Source organism: Myxine glutinosa, chromosome 13, assembly GCF_964187855.1.
Source record: "Myxine glutinosa chromosome 13, kmMyxGlut1.1, whole genome shotgun sequence".
Taxonomy (NCBI): Eukaryota; Metazoa; Chordata; class Myxini; order Myxiniformes; family Myxinidae; genus Myxine; species Myxine glutinosa.
Window position 1 is genome coordinate 53,914,049 of NC_136273.1, and position 18,097 is coordinate 53,932,145.

The window sequence follows — 18,097 nt, forward strand, 5'->3', positions numbered from 1 at the left end:
GGTTGCGGACTTCCTCTCTGGTCAGAGTCAACGTGTGGCCCTGAATGGATTTCTCTCATCTCCCCTTCCTGTTCAGGCTGGAGTTCCCCAAGGCAGTGTTCTGGGCCCTGTGCTTTTTCTGGCCTTCATCAATGATCTCTCCCAACTCTCTGGAAAATCCTCTCTATCTCTTTGCTGATGACTCCACTCTCTGCCGCTCCATTCCTCATCCCTCAGATCGGCAGTCTGCAGCCTCCTCACTCTCTGCAGACCTGGACAAAAATCACAGACTGGTCAAACAAGTGGAACGTGTCTTTCAATCCTGACAAATCTCATACTCTTACTATGTCTCTCCAAAAAGACCGACTGCACAACCCTCCCATCTACTTTCTCAACAATCTTCTCCAAGAAGTTCTGTCACTCGAGCTTTTGTGTCTCAATATCTGCCATGATATTTCCTGGGAAAACCACATTTCCAAGCTAGCCTCCAAAGCGAAGAATCTCAAGCTCTAACCTGCCGCCATCTCAAGCTCTAACCTGCAGGGGGCATTGCATCAGCAAATAGCAGAGCCATGCTCCCAGCAATGAAGCAAAACAGCAGCCACGTGCTGCATAAAAAAATTAATCGACTTACCGGTCGTCTTTTTGCCATTTTGCATGCACCATTTTGCCTGTTTTCCCTACCCACAATTATCAGGTCTCTTTATTATTGATGATACCCTTCCTCCTCCCCTCCCATACCACACAGCTGCCAAATTCATCTAAAATGTACAAGATGACAACTTCACTTTATTTGTTTGAATGTGTAAATGAACATATAAAAGTCGCCATTAGTGTAATACCTGAGTTAAAAGCTAGGTTGATTGGGAACGGTTACACCTCGCCATCCCAAGTATCTCAAGTGCTCCCTAAAATTGCTTTATGTGGCAACAACAGGGACTTCCAGGAGAAAATGAAAACCTTTCCATTAAAAGAGTAAGATATTAAGCTTGCGTAATTGCACATTTCTGTTAATCTGCACAAAATTTAAAATTACCTTTCATGAACCCCTTTAGTCTTAACTGTCCAGAACAATAGAACCACATTTTGCTGAAACTTCACAACATGAAGCAATCTACGTGCAGAAGCACAACGAGCAGAAAGTGCATTACATCAATAAAACGTTTGGATGATGCAAGATATTTTCCAAAGATATCTTCCAAACACTTTCACTCGTTATCCAACAGGCTCTCAGATCTTGAGGCCCTCGGCCCCTCGCAATGCAAAGGTAACGTCATCGCGGCTGCCACTGAGCCGGAGCCGCCAAGGCCTACGGGCCATGTCGGCAAGGACGAGGCGGCAGGCATAGAGAGCCGCACAGGAGGCATACGTCCTCGACATCGAAGGGGGTGATATGCCTTCCAGCCGACAAAGAGACACCAAGCGAGGATAAACCTGCAGAAGCAAAATAATGGTTTCTATTATGAGGTCTGAAGCTCATGCACGGGTGATCGATGCATGCACACGCAAACTTTAAAATCATCCCTGGCAATATTACTCTAAAACAACTACAGTTGGAAAAGGTCCGTGAAAAGAGCCCTCAGAAGAAAACTTTGCGAACTAGAAAGGGACTCGTCGAATGCACAGTCTTGCCTCGCATGTTCATTCTGAACAAAAATACCATCGTTAACTGAATCCACGACTAATATGGCCTACTGTACTGCTATTATGGCCCATATATACCAGTATCATCCATGCACCCTATTATGTCCCGTAGTTTCTTGGCATGGGTTATGAATGTCATAAATTTAATTATTCACTCACATCGGGTTGTAGATCAGATATACGAAGTTTCAGATTTTTCAGATAAAAATTCAATTCAACCAATTATGGCTGGAATACCATTTCACTGATATCATTATCGTCCCATATACCCCATGGGGAGTCGATGACATTTGCCAAGTTTCCATTTTTTCGTTGAGTGGTTGCAGAGAAAATAATGTCCAATTTTTTCCCTTTAATCCAATAAAGCTGCCATGCCATGTGACCTATGACATCAGAGTTAGCAATAAAAGATTCTCCATTGGATACTTTGAGCCCTGGAAGGACACCGTTCCACCTTCTGACACTCACATATGGAGATACCAGCTGACGACACACATCTTTTAACACGAAACAAGCAGCCATTGACCTTAAGGGGGTTGGAGGAGGGAGGGGGAAGTAACTTCCCAGAACACAATGGTTACCAGCGCAGCCATCTCATGGCATGAATTTTCTCTCCGCAGTCAGTGGGACATTTTTATGGAGCAAAAGAGGTGTCTATTTTAACCCAAAATAGGTTAACACCTAAAATTGTCAGCTTCTTGCTTCCCCCAGCAGTTAGCATTCTTCGATCAACATCCTGTTGATTTTACTGCCTGTCCACCGATACAGATCGACACTAACCTTCACGAGCAAGATTAGTTGGTCATATAACTATTTAATAAGCCTGCCATTCCCCTTTCATAACAAAGCAATCTCCCTGTGTTATTCCTCAATGGGCCCACACTTGTCTTAAACTGCTCTTTACCCATTTTGTACTTAAAATATTCCTTGCTTTTTAGTTTAGCATCCTTGGCCATATCCATCTCATATTATCCAGTAATTTTGTTAATTTGCCTTTGTTTACTCGGATAATTACCTGAGTCTGCCTCCAGTCCTGATGTGCAGTACCTAATAAATGTCTTCTGCTTAACCTTAATAGCACTCCACAATTCCCTGCTCAACTACCCTGGTCTCTTACTACCTATGGATTTAAACCTCACTGGAACATACACCTGTACACTGCTGATTTGCTCCTTAAGGTGTACTTTTTCTCTGATGCTGATTACCTTACTGGTAATTTGACCCTATCAAGAGCACCTAACTCTCTCCTCATACTCTCAAAGTTTGCTAATAGCCTTATTCCACTATGCTGAACAGAATACTTGCACATATTAGGTTTCTGTCACTTATCCCTAAATGCTCTCCTTCCTCCACATTCTACACCATATTCGGATTTAGGAAGAGGGGGAGGACATGCCAAGAGCAGAAAGAAAGAAGAGACTTGGAGAAAGCAGAGATGTGGGGAAGAATGAGGGGTAGCGGAGGATATAGGGTGAACAAGGTGGATAAAGCCACAAACTCTCAATCACAGAAGTCCAAGGAAAAACTGCAAACTTGGAAAGGGGTGGGCTTGGGGAGGGTTAATGGGGTTAGAAAATATCATGGTTGTGGATTGGGTGGGAGTGTGGGGTTGGGGTGGGGATAGGGGAGGTGGGTGACATGAGATGGTGGTGAACAGCTATAGTCGTGGCCAAAAATATTGGCATCTTTGCACTTTTTTCAAATAATGCACCATTTCTTCCAGAAAATTGTTGAAATTAAAAATATATTTTGGTATCGACAAAATCATCCATCTATAACTTTTTGAGATATCCTGCTGAATGTCGTTTTTGGCCCTAATCTCCCAATGGTGAAGAATCACTAAAAATTGTACTAGCCGGATCCGGATCCGAATCTTCACCAAAATTGAATCGATTCTTCCTTGTCACACACACAACCTGTCCAACAAGTTTCGTCCAAATCCGTCCATAACTTTTTGAGATATCCTGCTATATGTTGGTTTTATCCCCATCACTCAATGTTGAAGAATCACTTTAAAAATTAAATAATTATCATATCCGAATCCATATTCTTATCTTCACCAACATCGAATAGATTAGTCCTCATCACAGATACAACCGGTCCACTAAGTTTCGTCCAAATATGTCCACAACTTTTTGAGATATCCTGCTATGTATCGTTTTTGGCTCTATCTGCCAATGGTGAAGAATCGCCTAAAAAATTGCACTAGCCGGATCCGAATCAGGATCTTCACCAAAATCTAATCATTTCGTCCTTGTCACATACTCTACATCTCTGCGAAACTTCGATCGAAATTGGTCCACAACTTTTTGAGATATTTCTTCTCACATGATCTAACATTGTCATTTAACCTTCCTTCAATATTCCTTATATCCGCTCCTTTGAAAAAACACAACTCTGTCGACGATCCTTCCTACAGAATGAAGAATCAACATATTAAAAACACATGGTCCTTGGTTAACGACGTGGTCACATTCTCATAAACACGACGTTAAGTGAAACGACATTAAATGGATCAATTTATCTCATGAGAATTAATGTAAATATATTGGGTTACGTTCCTTTGCCACATTAAATGCATCACATTTAAGTAAATTCAGACACTTTTCATTGTTTATATTTTCTGTATTGTACATTGTAAAACAACACTAAATAAATGTAAAACAAATAGCGCTACATTCAAAGTACACCGCCCTCATGCCAAATAAATAAATGACGTCCTCCAGCGCACGACATTGTTGGGGTGCCTTTGGCACCCGGTGATGCCGCCGTGCAGCACAAGCACATGGAATTGGGAGGGAGCGGTGTACAATAATTGATTTATCAATTAATAAATTACGTAATTTAAATAAATAAATAAAAATCGTAAAATAATGCATTTCTTAATCAATTGGGGTAATAGCATACCTTAAGCCACCACTGTTTCATCCGAATCTGTAATTTTTTGAAAATTAATTAGGTAATTAATTGAAAAATGATATAATTCATCAATTAATTGATTAATCAATAAATCAAAAATAACCGTTATAGCCAAATTACTAGGGCCGTGTTGTGTCCAAATATCAGCTTCCTTACTCAAAAGGTGCTTTCTAGCCCCTGCCTGCACTCGCCATGCCCTCACCCCTGCCCGCACTCACCATGCCCTCACCACTGCCTGCACTCACCATGCCCTCATCTCTACCCTCACCCCTGCCTGCACTCACCATGCCCTCATCCCTACCCTCACTCCTGCACATCACACCACGCCCTAACCCCTGCCTGCACTCGCCATGTCCTCACCCCTGCATGCACTCAACATGCACTAACCACTAGCTATCTACTGTGCAGACTCCCTCACCAAACGTAACCAACTTTTATCGACAGATTTTTCACACTCCATTACCTCTTCCAATGCATCTATCTGTTCCTTCAACCAATCTACAATTTGGCCTTATAAACACGTGCTTCTTCATAAACCCAATAATAATTACCTGCTAAACTACTACTAATACTACTGCAAGATTGAACAAAATCATGACAACAAACACTTAAAAACAACTACATTCAAAATAATAACCAATCTCTTCTGCCATAAGGAGCACTGAATCCACCAACCTGTCTATGAAATCATCAAGATCATCCTTCACAAGATCATCAAAATGTCCTTTGAGAGGAATCCAAAACACATTGCCAGTCCATTACTGATGACAGTGCATGTATGCTTGCATCAGTACCTCCAGTAAGGTTGCCTCCTCAACCCCAGAGTGAGAAAATTCTGCCAACAGGGCCTGTAGAAATGCACGCTGCAACCATGATGCTTGCCTAAATAGGGAGCACAAAAGAGAGCTTAAAATGAACAACACTCTGTTGGACTCTTTTGATGTTCCTTTTTGAGAACTTCTCTCATGATCCTTTGATCCGAGCATAAATGATCAATGGATTTGATTAATATGTAATAATATGGTGTTTTAGGTCCACAAAGAAGTAACAAATAGAAGTACAACTGCCACTTTAAAACTGCTGGCAGTGATGATCGGTTTACTCCGCCTTCCCGCTTTCATGCAACCCCACTTTTTATACAACCCCACTTTCATTAGACATGCTTTAACACAACCCACTTGGATACAACCCCGACACACACACACACACCCCACCCTACACACACACACACACACACATATTCCCATACACACACACACACACACATATTCCCATACACACACACACACACACACACACACTCCCCCCCACCCGCACACCCGCACACACACACACTCCCCCCCCCCCCCCCCACACATCGCCACACACACACACACACACATATATATCACCCTCCCCCCCCCACCCCCCCCACCACATACACATCACCCTCCCCCATTTATTGCGGCCAAACCATGTGACTGATAAAAACGTCTCAAGTATGATTGAAACTTCTCCCCATGATGAATATTTGTGTAAAGTTTCCACTCGATATCTCCGCGAATAATGGAGAAGATAGCATTTTTAGGTTATGCTTAAAAACGTCAAAACTCCGAAACCATGTGACGCATGACGTCATGATCGGAGACTTTTTTGTTCATCATGGGTATGCGAATATGCATGACAAGTTTGGGCTCGATCTGTTCAGCCGTTGCGGAGAAAAGGGGGTTTTCGTGTTTTTCACGAAAAAATTTGGCGGCCGAACCATGTGACGTATGACTTCGAAAATTTTTGCATTCTGAGTTTTTTTTAACTCAGGATCTGGGAAAAAAATCTCATTTTCATGGGAGCAAATATGTGTTTAACGTTAGCATTTTTAATATACTAAATAAACATGTTTTTTGTTCCCATTGCAGAGTTCTTTAGAATGAGCCATTCCTCAAATTTTTCCATTGAGCCGTTTCAGAGATGCAGAGGGGCAAAGTTGAAGGTGTTTTACAAGATGGCGCCCATACCAGTGGCCTATGACGTCATAATTAGCATTAAAAAATTATACGAGCCTAGCCGATCATTTGATGAAAATTTCCTGTCAATTCAACCAGCGGTTGCTGAGAAACTTAATTATGAAGTTTTCGGAGGTGCAAAATAGGGTGGAAGAATAATAATAAGAAAAACTTTGGGAATAATCATAGGTTACTCTCCATTTCATGGAAAGTAAACCCAATTAAAATTACTTCTTCATGATAGTCTTCGTTTCTCCCATTACAATGGCTTCATGGCCTTTAAGAGAATACAGAAGGTCAAATTTCACTCCCAAGTGAACGGTCCCAATGTGCACATGCAGATAAATAAAAAAGCAAAATCAAATGTGAAATATGAAGCCAAAATAATTGAAAGAGTGAAATATTATGCAGGCCTTTTAATTGAAAAAAAAAAAGTAATCAAATGAAGACCGGAAAGCAAATTTGCACATTAACGTGTTGCAACCAGAGGCGTGGGCTTGGGCAGAGACAAATGGAATACGGACCTGATGGCGAGGATGCAGGGCGATGAAAACATCTCATCCAATGCACGGGACATGTGTGCCATTTCCACCCGCTGCCGCCTGTGGGGAGGTGTGTTCAATGCAATTTCCGCTGCTCTTCGGCAGATGTCCAAGGCCCGACGGGCATCTCCCGAAAGTGCAGCGACCTGGAGAGATACAAAAACAGTTCGAAAGATGTCTAGAGGCTGTGGGTTCAATCCTATACTTCAGATGAACATCCAAGTGTGAAATAGTTTGCTTGTTCAAAGAAAATTTCATCCAAGTCTGGTAACAGTGATGAGCACTTCATTAACTCGGCACCGACAATGGGATGAGAGGTTATTGGAAACTAGCCGAAACCCGTGGAACATCCACAGAAGGGAGGATGTGGTGTATGGATGCAGTGGTGTAGTCTAGTTTTTTGTAGTGGGTATACTGTGATTTTTCCCTTCCAGCCTCATAGTCACCCGTCCCAGAGCGACGCGCCCCGGAGCGACACCCGTCCTGAAGCAACACCCCATAAGCACCACCACACTCACTAATGCATACAGTATGCATCTACACGTAATTGAGAGCATTCTGATACACTGGTTATGTGTTATCAACATCAATTTATTTTCAATTTTTTAGCAACAAGACTCAGCCAGTTAAGAGCTATTTAAGCTTAGATGTTATGTGAATGTGTTAACAAATAAAGGTTGAAAAGGCACTTAACATCATCAAAGTATCCATACTGGGTTCACTGTGTTAGTCCACAAGCCCTGGAAAAAGGATGGAACACGAACAGACAGCCCAGCTCCTGTTCCACCTGGTTTGCTGGCAGTGTGCTTGGGGTGGGGTAAGAAGGGGAGGGTGGGTAGCCTGGTAGTCTACAAAGCTTTCCAAATATGTTTGTAGTTGTACTCGGGCATCTGAGGTGTGCATTGCCTCCTTGCTTGCGTGGCAGAGCGATGGCTTCTCAACCATGTTGTGACGTACTTCCTTGGCTCAGCTTTGCATGTGTGCTGATATTTACCTAACTTTCCGTCCCTCCACTCTAACCAAGGATGCCTGTTTTTAAACTCCCTAGCCTGACTTTTAGTCCACACGGCTGGCCAGGAGTTCTCAATCTCAACTGTCTCATCATCTGAAACAAGGAGAAATAAAAACATTGTATTCTGTTGACTACTGCACACAGACACACACTATTGTATATCTGAGCTGGCTCTCTTTTCTCGTTGTTTACAATGGGTACTACTGAGCATCGGGAGCTAGCCAAGCTTTCACAGTGCGCTCTAAGCAGCGAAGCTTGGCACTGTTTAGCTAGCTAGCAACATACAGCTCGTTGGTGGACAAGCCATCTCTCCCCTTCTCCCACAATTATTGATCCACCACACTAACGTTAGTGAGGTTAGCTAGTTCTAGATAGAATTCAATATACCAACAATCCCATGCTGTTACAGTTATGTTAATGATAACTATGCTACTTTCACTTACCAGGTAGGGTGATAGCATCGGGCTCAGTTTCTGTAACGTTACCGCGTAACGTTAGGATAGCATCAGCCTCATCTGGCTCATCTGGCTCTTTTTCTATAGTTTCTGTGACGTCAGTGTCACCCGAAGCGGCAGTAGCTTCAGGAGCAGGCTTGCAAAAACACTCAAAGAGTGTCGTTTGAGTGTGCTTTCGTTTCATCTTTTCGTTTCGTTTTTCTCCTTTATTGATTCACATTATTTTCGCGCCGAGAATGACCGCTAAGCAACTGTGTGGTTGTTCCTTGGTAGGTGACGTCAGATCCGGGTCACAGATCACGGAAGCCCCAATGCCATTAGTCGGTGCTTCTTAACACAGATGGGGTGAATTTTATCAAATCAAATCAAATTTTATTCATATAGTGCATTTTATGAATGAAAGTTATTTATATAGCGCCTTTTATGAATGAAAGTGTGAAAGTTCTGTCACGAAACTATGTTGTTACGTATCCTCGCGCATTTTTAAGTGCGTATACGGAAATCCTGGACCTTTCCTAGTGGGTATACGGCGTATACCTGCGTATCACGTAGACTACACCACTGCATGGATGGAGTGTACCATTATGGATGGCATAGGGGATTTGCTTGTCCGAGTAAGAGTTAGGAAGAAAGATGAGAATGAAGAGTGCGTATATGAACAACGATCGCTGACACCGGCACAAATGCATGCTCTGGATTGTCCACTCAGTGGACGGCTTGCTTTCGCCTTCACCTGTCCAATCAGCGGACGGCTTGCTTCGCCTTTGCCCAGCAGACGCCAATACGATGGCGTCGTAAGATGGCGTCGTATCGGCAGTTAATCGGATGCTTTTGGGCCCCAACGTCGGCTAATTCAGATTTTTCGAGTATGGCTGTACGTGATAAACAAAGAGTGCGTTTCGTAGATCGTAAATCCATTAGTGCCGTGGGCATCGGGTCACTGGGTGCGGCGTAAAAGGGATAACAAAGTCGAGTACTCACGCTATTATTATATCGCTATTATTATTGGAAATAATTAGAATCGGATAGATCAGTCGGGAGACTGCACTTTGTCCTGGGTCAAATTCCCGACCACTACCACTACTACTGAGATTACTACTTCTCATTCTTTAACAGCACAACTTAATCACACATTCTTGGGCCAGCTGTGGGGGAAGTTTGGCCAAAATATTTCACGAACTGATTGGCCAAGCCTGGAACACCAAGTTCAACATCCATCCAAGGGACTTAACATCCACTTTGTGATGCAACACCTTGCCTGCGAAGCACCAATCTGCCAGTTTATACCTGGGCTGAGAATCAAAGCACAACTAAACAACTCAAAGATAAGTGTGAGAATACCACGCATATACCACATTTAACGTGTCCCTCACATTTACCTTACGTGCCACGAGAGCGAGCGCATCAGGATGGAAGGCCTGCAGACCCTCAAGGCGTGCACCTAGCACCTGAACCAACTGCTTGTGTGAGTAAGGAGGGAAGGCGAGTCGTGTCACACCCTGAGGAACATTTAGAAGGATTAAGGAAGAGAAGGAAGCACCGTTTCATTTGTAAATGAAAGCACAACAGTGGAATTATCTATCACATGTATTCTCCCTCTCCCATCTCGATGTAAACTTTGAAAAGTACCTGTACATTGATAATGAAGTAGGAGCATTTGTGTGTATGCATACATATCTACTTCAGTTAGGAGGTGGAACTGCAGTCAGGCATGATCACGAAAGGCTCTGCCGACCTAAAAGCGACACAATGCTGAACGACACGTGCACATCACTTCCTAACTCATGGTGCTCAGCATGTTCAGCAGACACGTGTCGCTAACAGTTAGTGCTGCAATTGCCGTTATGGGACTCAGTCTGTGCCTCACCGCTTCATCAGCTTAGGTGGTTTAATTCATTATTTAACCAAACATAGCTTGGTTACAAGTAAATGATTTTGTGGTATGTCTTCTTTATGACCCTCATTTCCTCATGCCTAATACACAAATCCTATGCAAATGTTTAGCCAGAAGAGCCTCTTTTAATTTATATCTATATACAAAAACATATATATGGCTGGCAAGATGGCCTAGAGGTACGCACACTTACCTAAGCTGTCTAGACTGGGTTTTGGGTTTTTTTTTTGTTTTTTTTTTATACAGAGTCGAGTCTCATGAAAGAGCTAACATTTATCAAACAAACAAATCAAACAAACAAGCAAGCAAACAAAGTATATAAAAAGGGGAGCGGTCGACAAGATGGGGAGAAAAGGGGAGGAAGCACACAAACAACATTTGAGAGCAGGGACATCGGGAGATGTGTGGGAAGGAGAGGGCCTGGGGGGAGGCAGGATAGGTATAAAAGGCAAGGACACCAAGGACTTCCAGAAAAGAAGACAAAGGTCACCTCATAAAAGTGGATTTGGGGTGAAATTAGCGGGGGTAGAAAAGATCAAGGTTTTGGATTGGGGAAGATAAGAGATGGTCGTGAACAGCCGTTTTAAAGACCTGGAGACCTAAAGACCTGGGTTTGAATCTCGATCCAGCTATTAACTGTCATCTCCGTGTTTCACAGGTGATTTATCAGAGTATGCAGTCCGTATGAAGGACGTTCAGGATTACTCACAGTAAAAATGTAATCTGTATCAAAATCTGTGTCACTGTAGGAGGGTGACCCAATCACCCCACAGGTAATGTGCTAGTCCTGTAAAAATAACATGCCTCTATCGTAGCCTGTCTCTCTGTGCTCCTTTTTCCGAAACAGTTCTTATCGGGTGATCTCAGTCCTCTATACATACCCGAACCCCCTCAAACTTGATGCTCTTATATGTTATGGCATGTTCCTAACAACAAACTCATTCCTAATATCCTCATTCCTTCTTCTATGCCTCAATGGCACACCATTCACCCACCCAAGCATTCACATTTCCATTCTCTCCAATTTCTTTATTTTCCTTCTGCAAAGTCCAGATCTCTGATGCATACATGAAAACTGGTCATACTATTGTTTTATACACTTTTACTTTCAATTTTAGAGACAATTTTTTGCATAAAATCCTGGAAGAAATTCCCACGATTTTTGCCATCCTGCTACAACTCTATTCATAATCTCCTGTTCAAAACCACTTCCTTTACTGACACACACACACACACACACACACACACACACACACACACACACACACACACACACACACACACACACACACACACACACACACACACACACACACACGGCTCTCTTATATACACAAAGAATTAAGTTAAGCACCCCTACACAACGAATTAAGGTAAGCACCCCCTAATATATATTCTTTGTGTATATGTATACATTGGCATATATTCTAAGGTATGTGAGATCAAATAATGATTGGTATGACATTAGCAATTATCCATTGATGAAATTGAGTGATCAAAGTGAAAAAAAGTGATTGGTTGAGTCAGTGATCCGATCACGTGGGTCCTACACACGTTATTGACGCAAAGATCGCTAGAGGTCTTCTCAGAACAATGACTGTACGTTAGAAAACATAAACGTCATCCACACTGTCCGTGATGGACCTATAGCTCCATACTTAAATTGAGGTGAAAATATGCCTAAAATTCCCAAAAAATTGCACCTTAAATTATTCAGAATAAAATATTGAAAACGGCATGATTGTTATGTTTTTATGTGACCATAACATCACTTCTCCAGAAAATATAGCAATATCATGGGTATATTACACTGTTTTGACGACAACAAACTTGTAATGTGCGAGGTTGTAAAAAAACGGGGGGGGGTGCTTAACTTAATTCTTTGTGTATAGTATAGATATGCATTAAATTGCTAATTGAATTTTGTTTTACTTTGACAGCAATAAAACGACAAGGAAATCTGAGGAATCCTCAATCTGCTGAGAATCAGGCGATGAGTACCAATCGGCTGGCAAGTCGGCCTTGTAAACGTTCTGGGAGGTCCAATGTGTTGGCAATGGCAACTACGATGAGACGTGACCCTCGGTGACTCGGCCAGTCCAGCAGGCGGTATATCACAGTAGGTCGTGAGCACAGCGAGTCAACCTGAAAACAAAACTCATGAATGGGATTTGACCAACCAGAAACATTTGCGGTGATTACGTTTTAGAACAACAGTGAGTAAAGCAAGCATGCACAACGTTTGAGGACTGCTCAAGAGTTTGGTTCCAAAAGTGTAAAGTACGAGTCGGGAAAATCATGAGATTTTGAGGCACAGATCAATTATATTATAATATATATATATATACACACACAGAGTGGTCCAAAAACTCTGGGCACATTTTGAAGAACGATACCTGCAACAAACAACTAAGTTTATTATTGTTGTATATTTGGTGCAAAACAAAATAAGATTACTCGTTAAACAGTCTAATCAGTCTAATATACATGAAACAGATCAGTTCAAATGTTCAAACTGCACTCTGACACACAGTTCTGCATGTTTCAGTCATTATGGCAGCAATCTCATTATGGATGAATTGTTACAAGTCTCTAAGGGTCGTAGCATTCCTCGCATACACTTTGTGTTTGAGGAAACCCCAAAGGAAGAAATCACAGGGTGTTGTTAATTCACAAGACCATGGCGGCCATTCAATTGGACCACGACGGCCAATTCATTTGTCTGTAATGTTCAAATCAAGGGCCTGGCGTACACTGGAAGCATAATGAGCAGACGCACCATCATGCATGAACCACATTTGGCAATCTGAGTGGAAATACATGCTGCTCCAACATTAGAAGGTAATTTGCAGCATTCACATTTTCTTCGAAAACTATTGGTCCAACAATGCCTCCAGAAGAAATGCCTGCCCAGACAGACACACCTGCTTGATACTGGACGTTGTGCTCAACAGTAAATCGTGGGTTGTCCACTGCCCGTATCACGCTGTTATTGCGATTCACAGAACCAGATAAAGTAAACTTGGATTCATCTGACCACAAGATCCTGTTCTGCAAATCATTGTCCATATCCATTAACACAAGCAATGTCTCACATGCCTCAACATGTCAAAATCATCCTCAGATAGTTGGTGAATTAATCTGGGAATGTATGGTTAGGTCTTTTAGTATTATTCGAATCGATGATCGGCTAATGTTGGTGACGTTTGATAAACGACGAGTTGATAATGGTGTGTTACTGTCGAGTTGTTGTTGAATGACCGCACTGCTTTCCTCAGTTCGAACAGTACGGGGCCTACCTGGTGACTGTTTTGGAAGAACGCTGCCGGTTTCATCAAACTGTTTGTTTACTCTGCCGATGGTTCTTCTGTTAATTGCATCGGTGCCACATTCTTTGACAAGTTGTCTGTGAACTTCAGCCGAATTTCCAGATACAGCATACAAGCGTACAGTGTGAATTTTCTGTCTCACGATATCCTCCGTCATATTAGGGCATCAAATTCACAACTAGAACGGGCACTCGGTAGAGCGCATACCTTCGCCGCAGCTACTGTTCTGTACTTGGCATGGGAGTGTAGGGAACAGAACAGTGAACAGTTTGGTGCTGATTTCATGCAAATCGGATAAGAATTGACCGAGTTATGACAAATAAAAATACGATTTTGACCTTTTCGTGACCTTGACCTTGACCTTTGACCCGATTGCTCCCAAAATCTAATCAAATGTGTCCCGTATAATAACCAATCATCCCACCAAATTTCATGCAATTCGGTTGAATACTTTTTGAGTTATGCGAATAACATACACACACACACACACACACACAGACATACAAATAAATACACAGCGATCAAAACATAACCTTCCGCTTTTGCGAAGGTAATGAACTGAACTAATGCAAAGACAAACGCATGCAGCACAGTGAGCGAAGCTCACCCAGATCCATATCATGTGATGCACCACACCCTGTTGCGTATCACTTGATGCCTGTGTGTGTTGAAGTGGTCACATCCATTTACGAGTAATCATGTTTTGTTTTGCACTAAAATGTGCCCAAGGTTTCTGGAGCACCCTGTATATATATATATACAGGGTGCTATAAATCTATATCTATAAACCTATATCTATATAAATCTATATCTATATCTATATAAATCTATATCTATGTCTATATCTATATAAATCTATATCTATATATATATAAATCTATATCGAAATAAATCTATATCGATATAAATCTATATCTATGTCTATATATATATAAATCGATATCTATATCTATAAATCTATATAAATCTATATCTATATAAATATATATATATATATATATATATTGTTGCGGATTTGAGAACTGTATATTTTTTTTGATTGTGTGAATTGTTATTATTGTTTATTCTGCGCCCCCCTGCCTCCGGAGCTGTGTAAAGGTGAAAGGGCATCCCATAATTAGTCCACAAGCATACACGTCAGCCAAATAATAGAATACCCCTGTTTGATAGTTATCTCTTATTCTGTGTTTTAGGGTAAGGCTGTGTCTCCCATTAATTGAAGTACTCCATTGCACCAGTGAAAGAGAATAGATCCCCTTTCATTCCCATCCCCAAAATCTCCATTTCCTTTCACATCCCCTTTCGTCATTGCCGAGCCTCGATTGCCAATTACCTCCCCTCCAAAACCACCATTGAACAAGTGCTCGGGTCGGGGAAGAGGGGCGTGCCCGCCCGTCGTCATCAAGGGCGGAGCCAGAGGGTCGCATGACCAACCAGGGCCGAGGTGAGCACACCGATGGGCGTGTCCTGAAGGCCGGCGGCTTGATCGCTGGAGGCGCTATAAAGACGCACGCGCAAGAAGCGAGGGGGGAGTCGTCAGTTGGTCGTCAGTGGAGGGTCAGTGGTTGCGTTGGTTGCGGTAAGAAGTGGTGGCGTCGAGTGGTCAGTGGTTGCGTTGGTTGCGTTGAGTTGTCGGTGGTGAGGAGACACCAGGGCCAAGAGAGAGAAGGTTCAAGGTCAATTACCAGCAGTTGCGCCAGAGACGGCAGACGCGCCCTGAGGTGAGCCAGGGAAGCAGCTTTGGCTCCACAAGCAGCGTTGACTCCACCAGGCAGCTTCAACCCGTTACCCCGCGGGGACCAGATAGCGGTGGCATCGGTTGCCGTCGAGGTCCAGCCGACGTCCCGTGCGGGATCAAGCCCGAACCATCTGCCCCAGCTGAACCTTCCCATTCCTCCTTCCAGCATTCATTCCTTTCCTCCACCCTTCTTGTGTACGTGAGTTTGTTCTGTGTGTCTTGTCCCTGGGTATTTAATTAAGTCTGGATAAGCTAGTATTTGCACTGTGTCACCTGGGTCTTATGTGTTGTAAATAAACGTGACTGCTTGCTTTTTGCTTATGTGTGTAAATAGTAAATAAATTCAGTAGTATTTCCAAACCTTTCTTTGCCTTCGTCTTCCTCTTTGCATTCGTCGTTTTAGTCTTTTCCCTCATTGAGCAGCCGCGGTGCGATCCGGCCAACGTTTGGGTGGAATCGGGTTCTAATCGGGGAATAACTGTTCGGTCGCGGAGCCTTCGCTCGGCAAAGTAACATCTAAACCGTGATCAGTAACAATATATATATATATATATATATATATATATATATTGTTACGGTCCGCGGTTAAGGATGTTATGTTTGCCGAGCGGATGGCACCGCGACCTAACAGTTTCCCCGATTCACCCTAATGTTGGCCGTATCGCGCCACAGATATACAATATGGAAAACTCTGAAGCGACCGAATGTAAAGAGGAAGAAGAAGACGTACAGAAGAGTAACGGGATTTATTATTTACACACACAAGCAAAAGGAGCCGTCACGGTTATGTACAGGGAACATTGAAAAAGCACGTGACACAGTGAAAATTACTAGCTTAACTTATTCCCTGGACAGAACAAACAGAACAAACTCACATACACGAATGGGGGATTGCAGAGTGGATTGGCTGGAAGGAGGTGTGTGTGGCTGGAGGGGGAGGACGGCACGGAGCTGGCTGGAGCTTGATCCCGCACGGGACGTCGGGCTGGACCTCAACGGCCGCTGAGTCCACCGATCCTGTCGTGTGCGGGGGATCACGGGTCGGAGCTGCTTGGTGGAGCCGACGCGCTGGTGGGGGGTCTGGCGTGACGGGTTCTCTCCTCTCTCTTTCTTGATCCAACCACTCTTTCTCTCTCTCTTGGCCCAATCAATCCTCACCACCGACAACTCGACGCAACCAACGCAACCACTCGACGCAACCACTGACCACCACTGACGACCAACTAACGACCAACTCTAACCAAAACCACACAACTCAGCTCTTCGCAACTTCTTCCGCGCGCGCCTTTATAGCGCCTCCTGCGATAAAGCCGCTGGCCTTCAGGACACGCCCATCGGGGTGCTCACCTCGGCCCTGGTTGGTCACGCGACCCTCTGGCTCCGCCCTTGATGACGACGGGCGGGCACGCCTTTCTTCCCCGACCCGAGCACATGTTCAATGGCGGCTTTGGGGGCGAAAACAACCCACAGCTGTAACAAACTGGCTTGGCCATGACGAAAGGGGAAATGGAGGTTTTGGGAATGGGATTGAAGGGAATCTATCTATTTCACTTGGTGCAATGGAGTGTCATTTTAATGGAAGACAAAGCCTTACCCTAATACACAGAATAAGGAAATAAACTACTGAACAGGGATATTATAGTGTCCTTCAATGTATGCTTTATGGAATTAACTACCGGGACGCCCTTTTGACCTTTATACGCACTGGAGCAAGGAGGGCTCAGAATAAAGCAATAATAATAATACACACAATAAAAAAACACAATCCTCATTTCCGCAACAATATATATATATATATATATATATATATATATATATATATATATATATATATACACAGACTTGGCATTTAATATGGAATATTTTTTTTTTCTTGACTTGGGTTTACTTTCTTAACTCAGTATATCAATCTGGTGAGTTTCTTTTACACTTTGGTGATTTATTTGTTAAAAGAACCATGTCATTGATTGTCTGTCGCGGCAAGAAGTCAACAACAGGATTATATCACAGGTGGCGTGGCAAAATGTACGGACAGGTGCATTTGATGATTGGCTTCACAGTCGGGTATACAAGGGTTGTTGCGTTCTGTATTACTGGAAAACAACTGCTGCACGTCTCCAAAAGTTATTGCTGCTTCCTCTGGAGATGGTCCGTCAACTCGACAATGCTGTTTGTCATGGAGTGGTGGCTTTACGAAATTACGGCATGAAACAGCGTGCTATTGCTCGGCAGTATGGCATCAGTCAAGGTCAGGTGTCAAAGATCCTGAAACGAAATGCTCAGAGGGGTGTCCCTACTCCAATACCGAGGCCAGGACGTCCCCGCAGAACCACAAGGAGGGATGATCGCCAGCTGCACCGGTTAGTCCGCAATGGCCATACCAAGTCAGCTAATCGGCTTGGGGCTGAGTGGCAGCAACTGACAAATGTGCCTGTATCCAGAAGGCTATTCAACCAACGACTGGTTCAAGCAGGCTATCATGCCAGGCGTCCCCTGAGAAAGCCACGCCTGACCAGACAACACCGCCAGCGCCGATTGCAGTGGGCCAGAGAGCACCGTCAATGGCAGCCAGGACACTGGAATCACATGATCTTCAGTGACGA

At 43.3% G+C, this 18,097-nt stretch overlaps 1 protein-coding gene across 1 annotated transcript in view; it reads right to left on the bottom strand.

The window, feature by feature from the left end:
• Positions 1 to 748: 748 nt before the first annotated feature.
• Positions 749 to 18,097, bottom strand: part of ORC1 (origin recognition complex subunit 1) — a 62,461-nt gene continuing 45,112 nt past the window's right edge. Inside the window, exons 14-18 of the mRNA XM_078767513.1 lie at positions 12,429 to 12,572; positions 9,913 to 10,032; positions 7,049 to 7,212; positions 5,337 to 5,424; positions 749 to 1,413 (exon numbers count right to left, since the gene is read on the bottom strand). Of these exons, the coding sequence (XP_078623639.1) occupies positions 1,210 to 1,413; positions 5,337 to 5,424; positions 7,049 to 7,212; positions 9,913 to 10,032; positions 12,429 to 12,572 (720 nt within the window). The 3' untranslated portion in view covers positions 749 to 1,209. The remainder of the gene's footprint in view (positions 1,414 to 5,336; positions 5,425 to 7,048; positions 7,213 to 9,912; positions 10,033 to 12,428; positions 12,573 to 18,097) is intronic.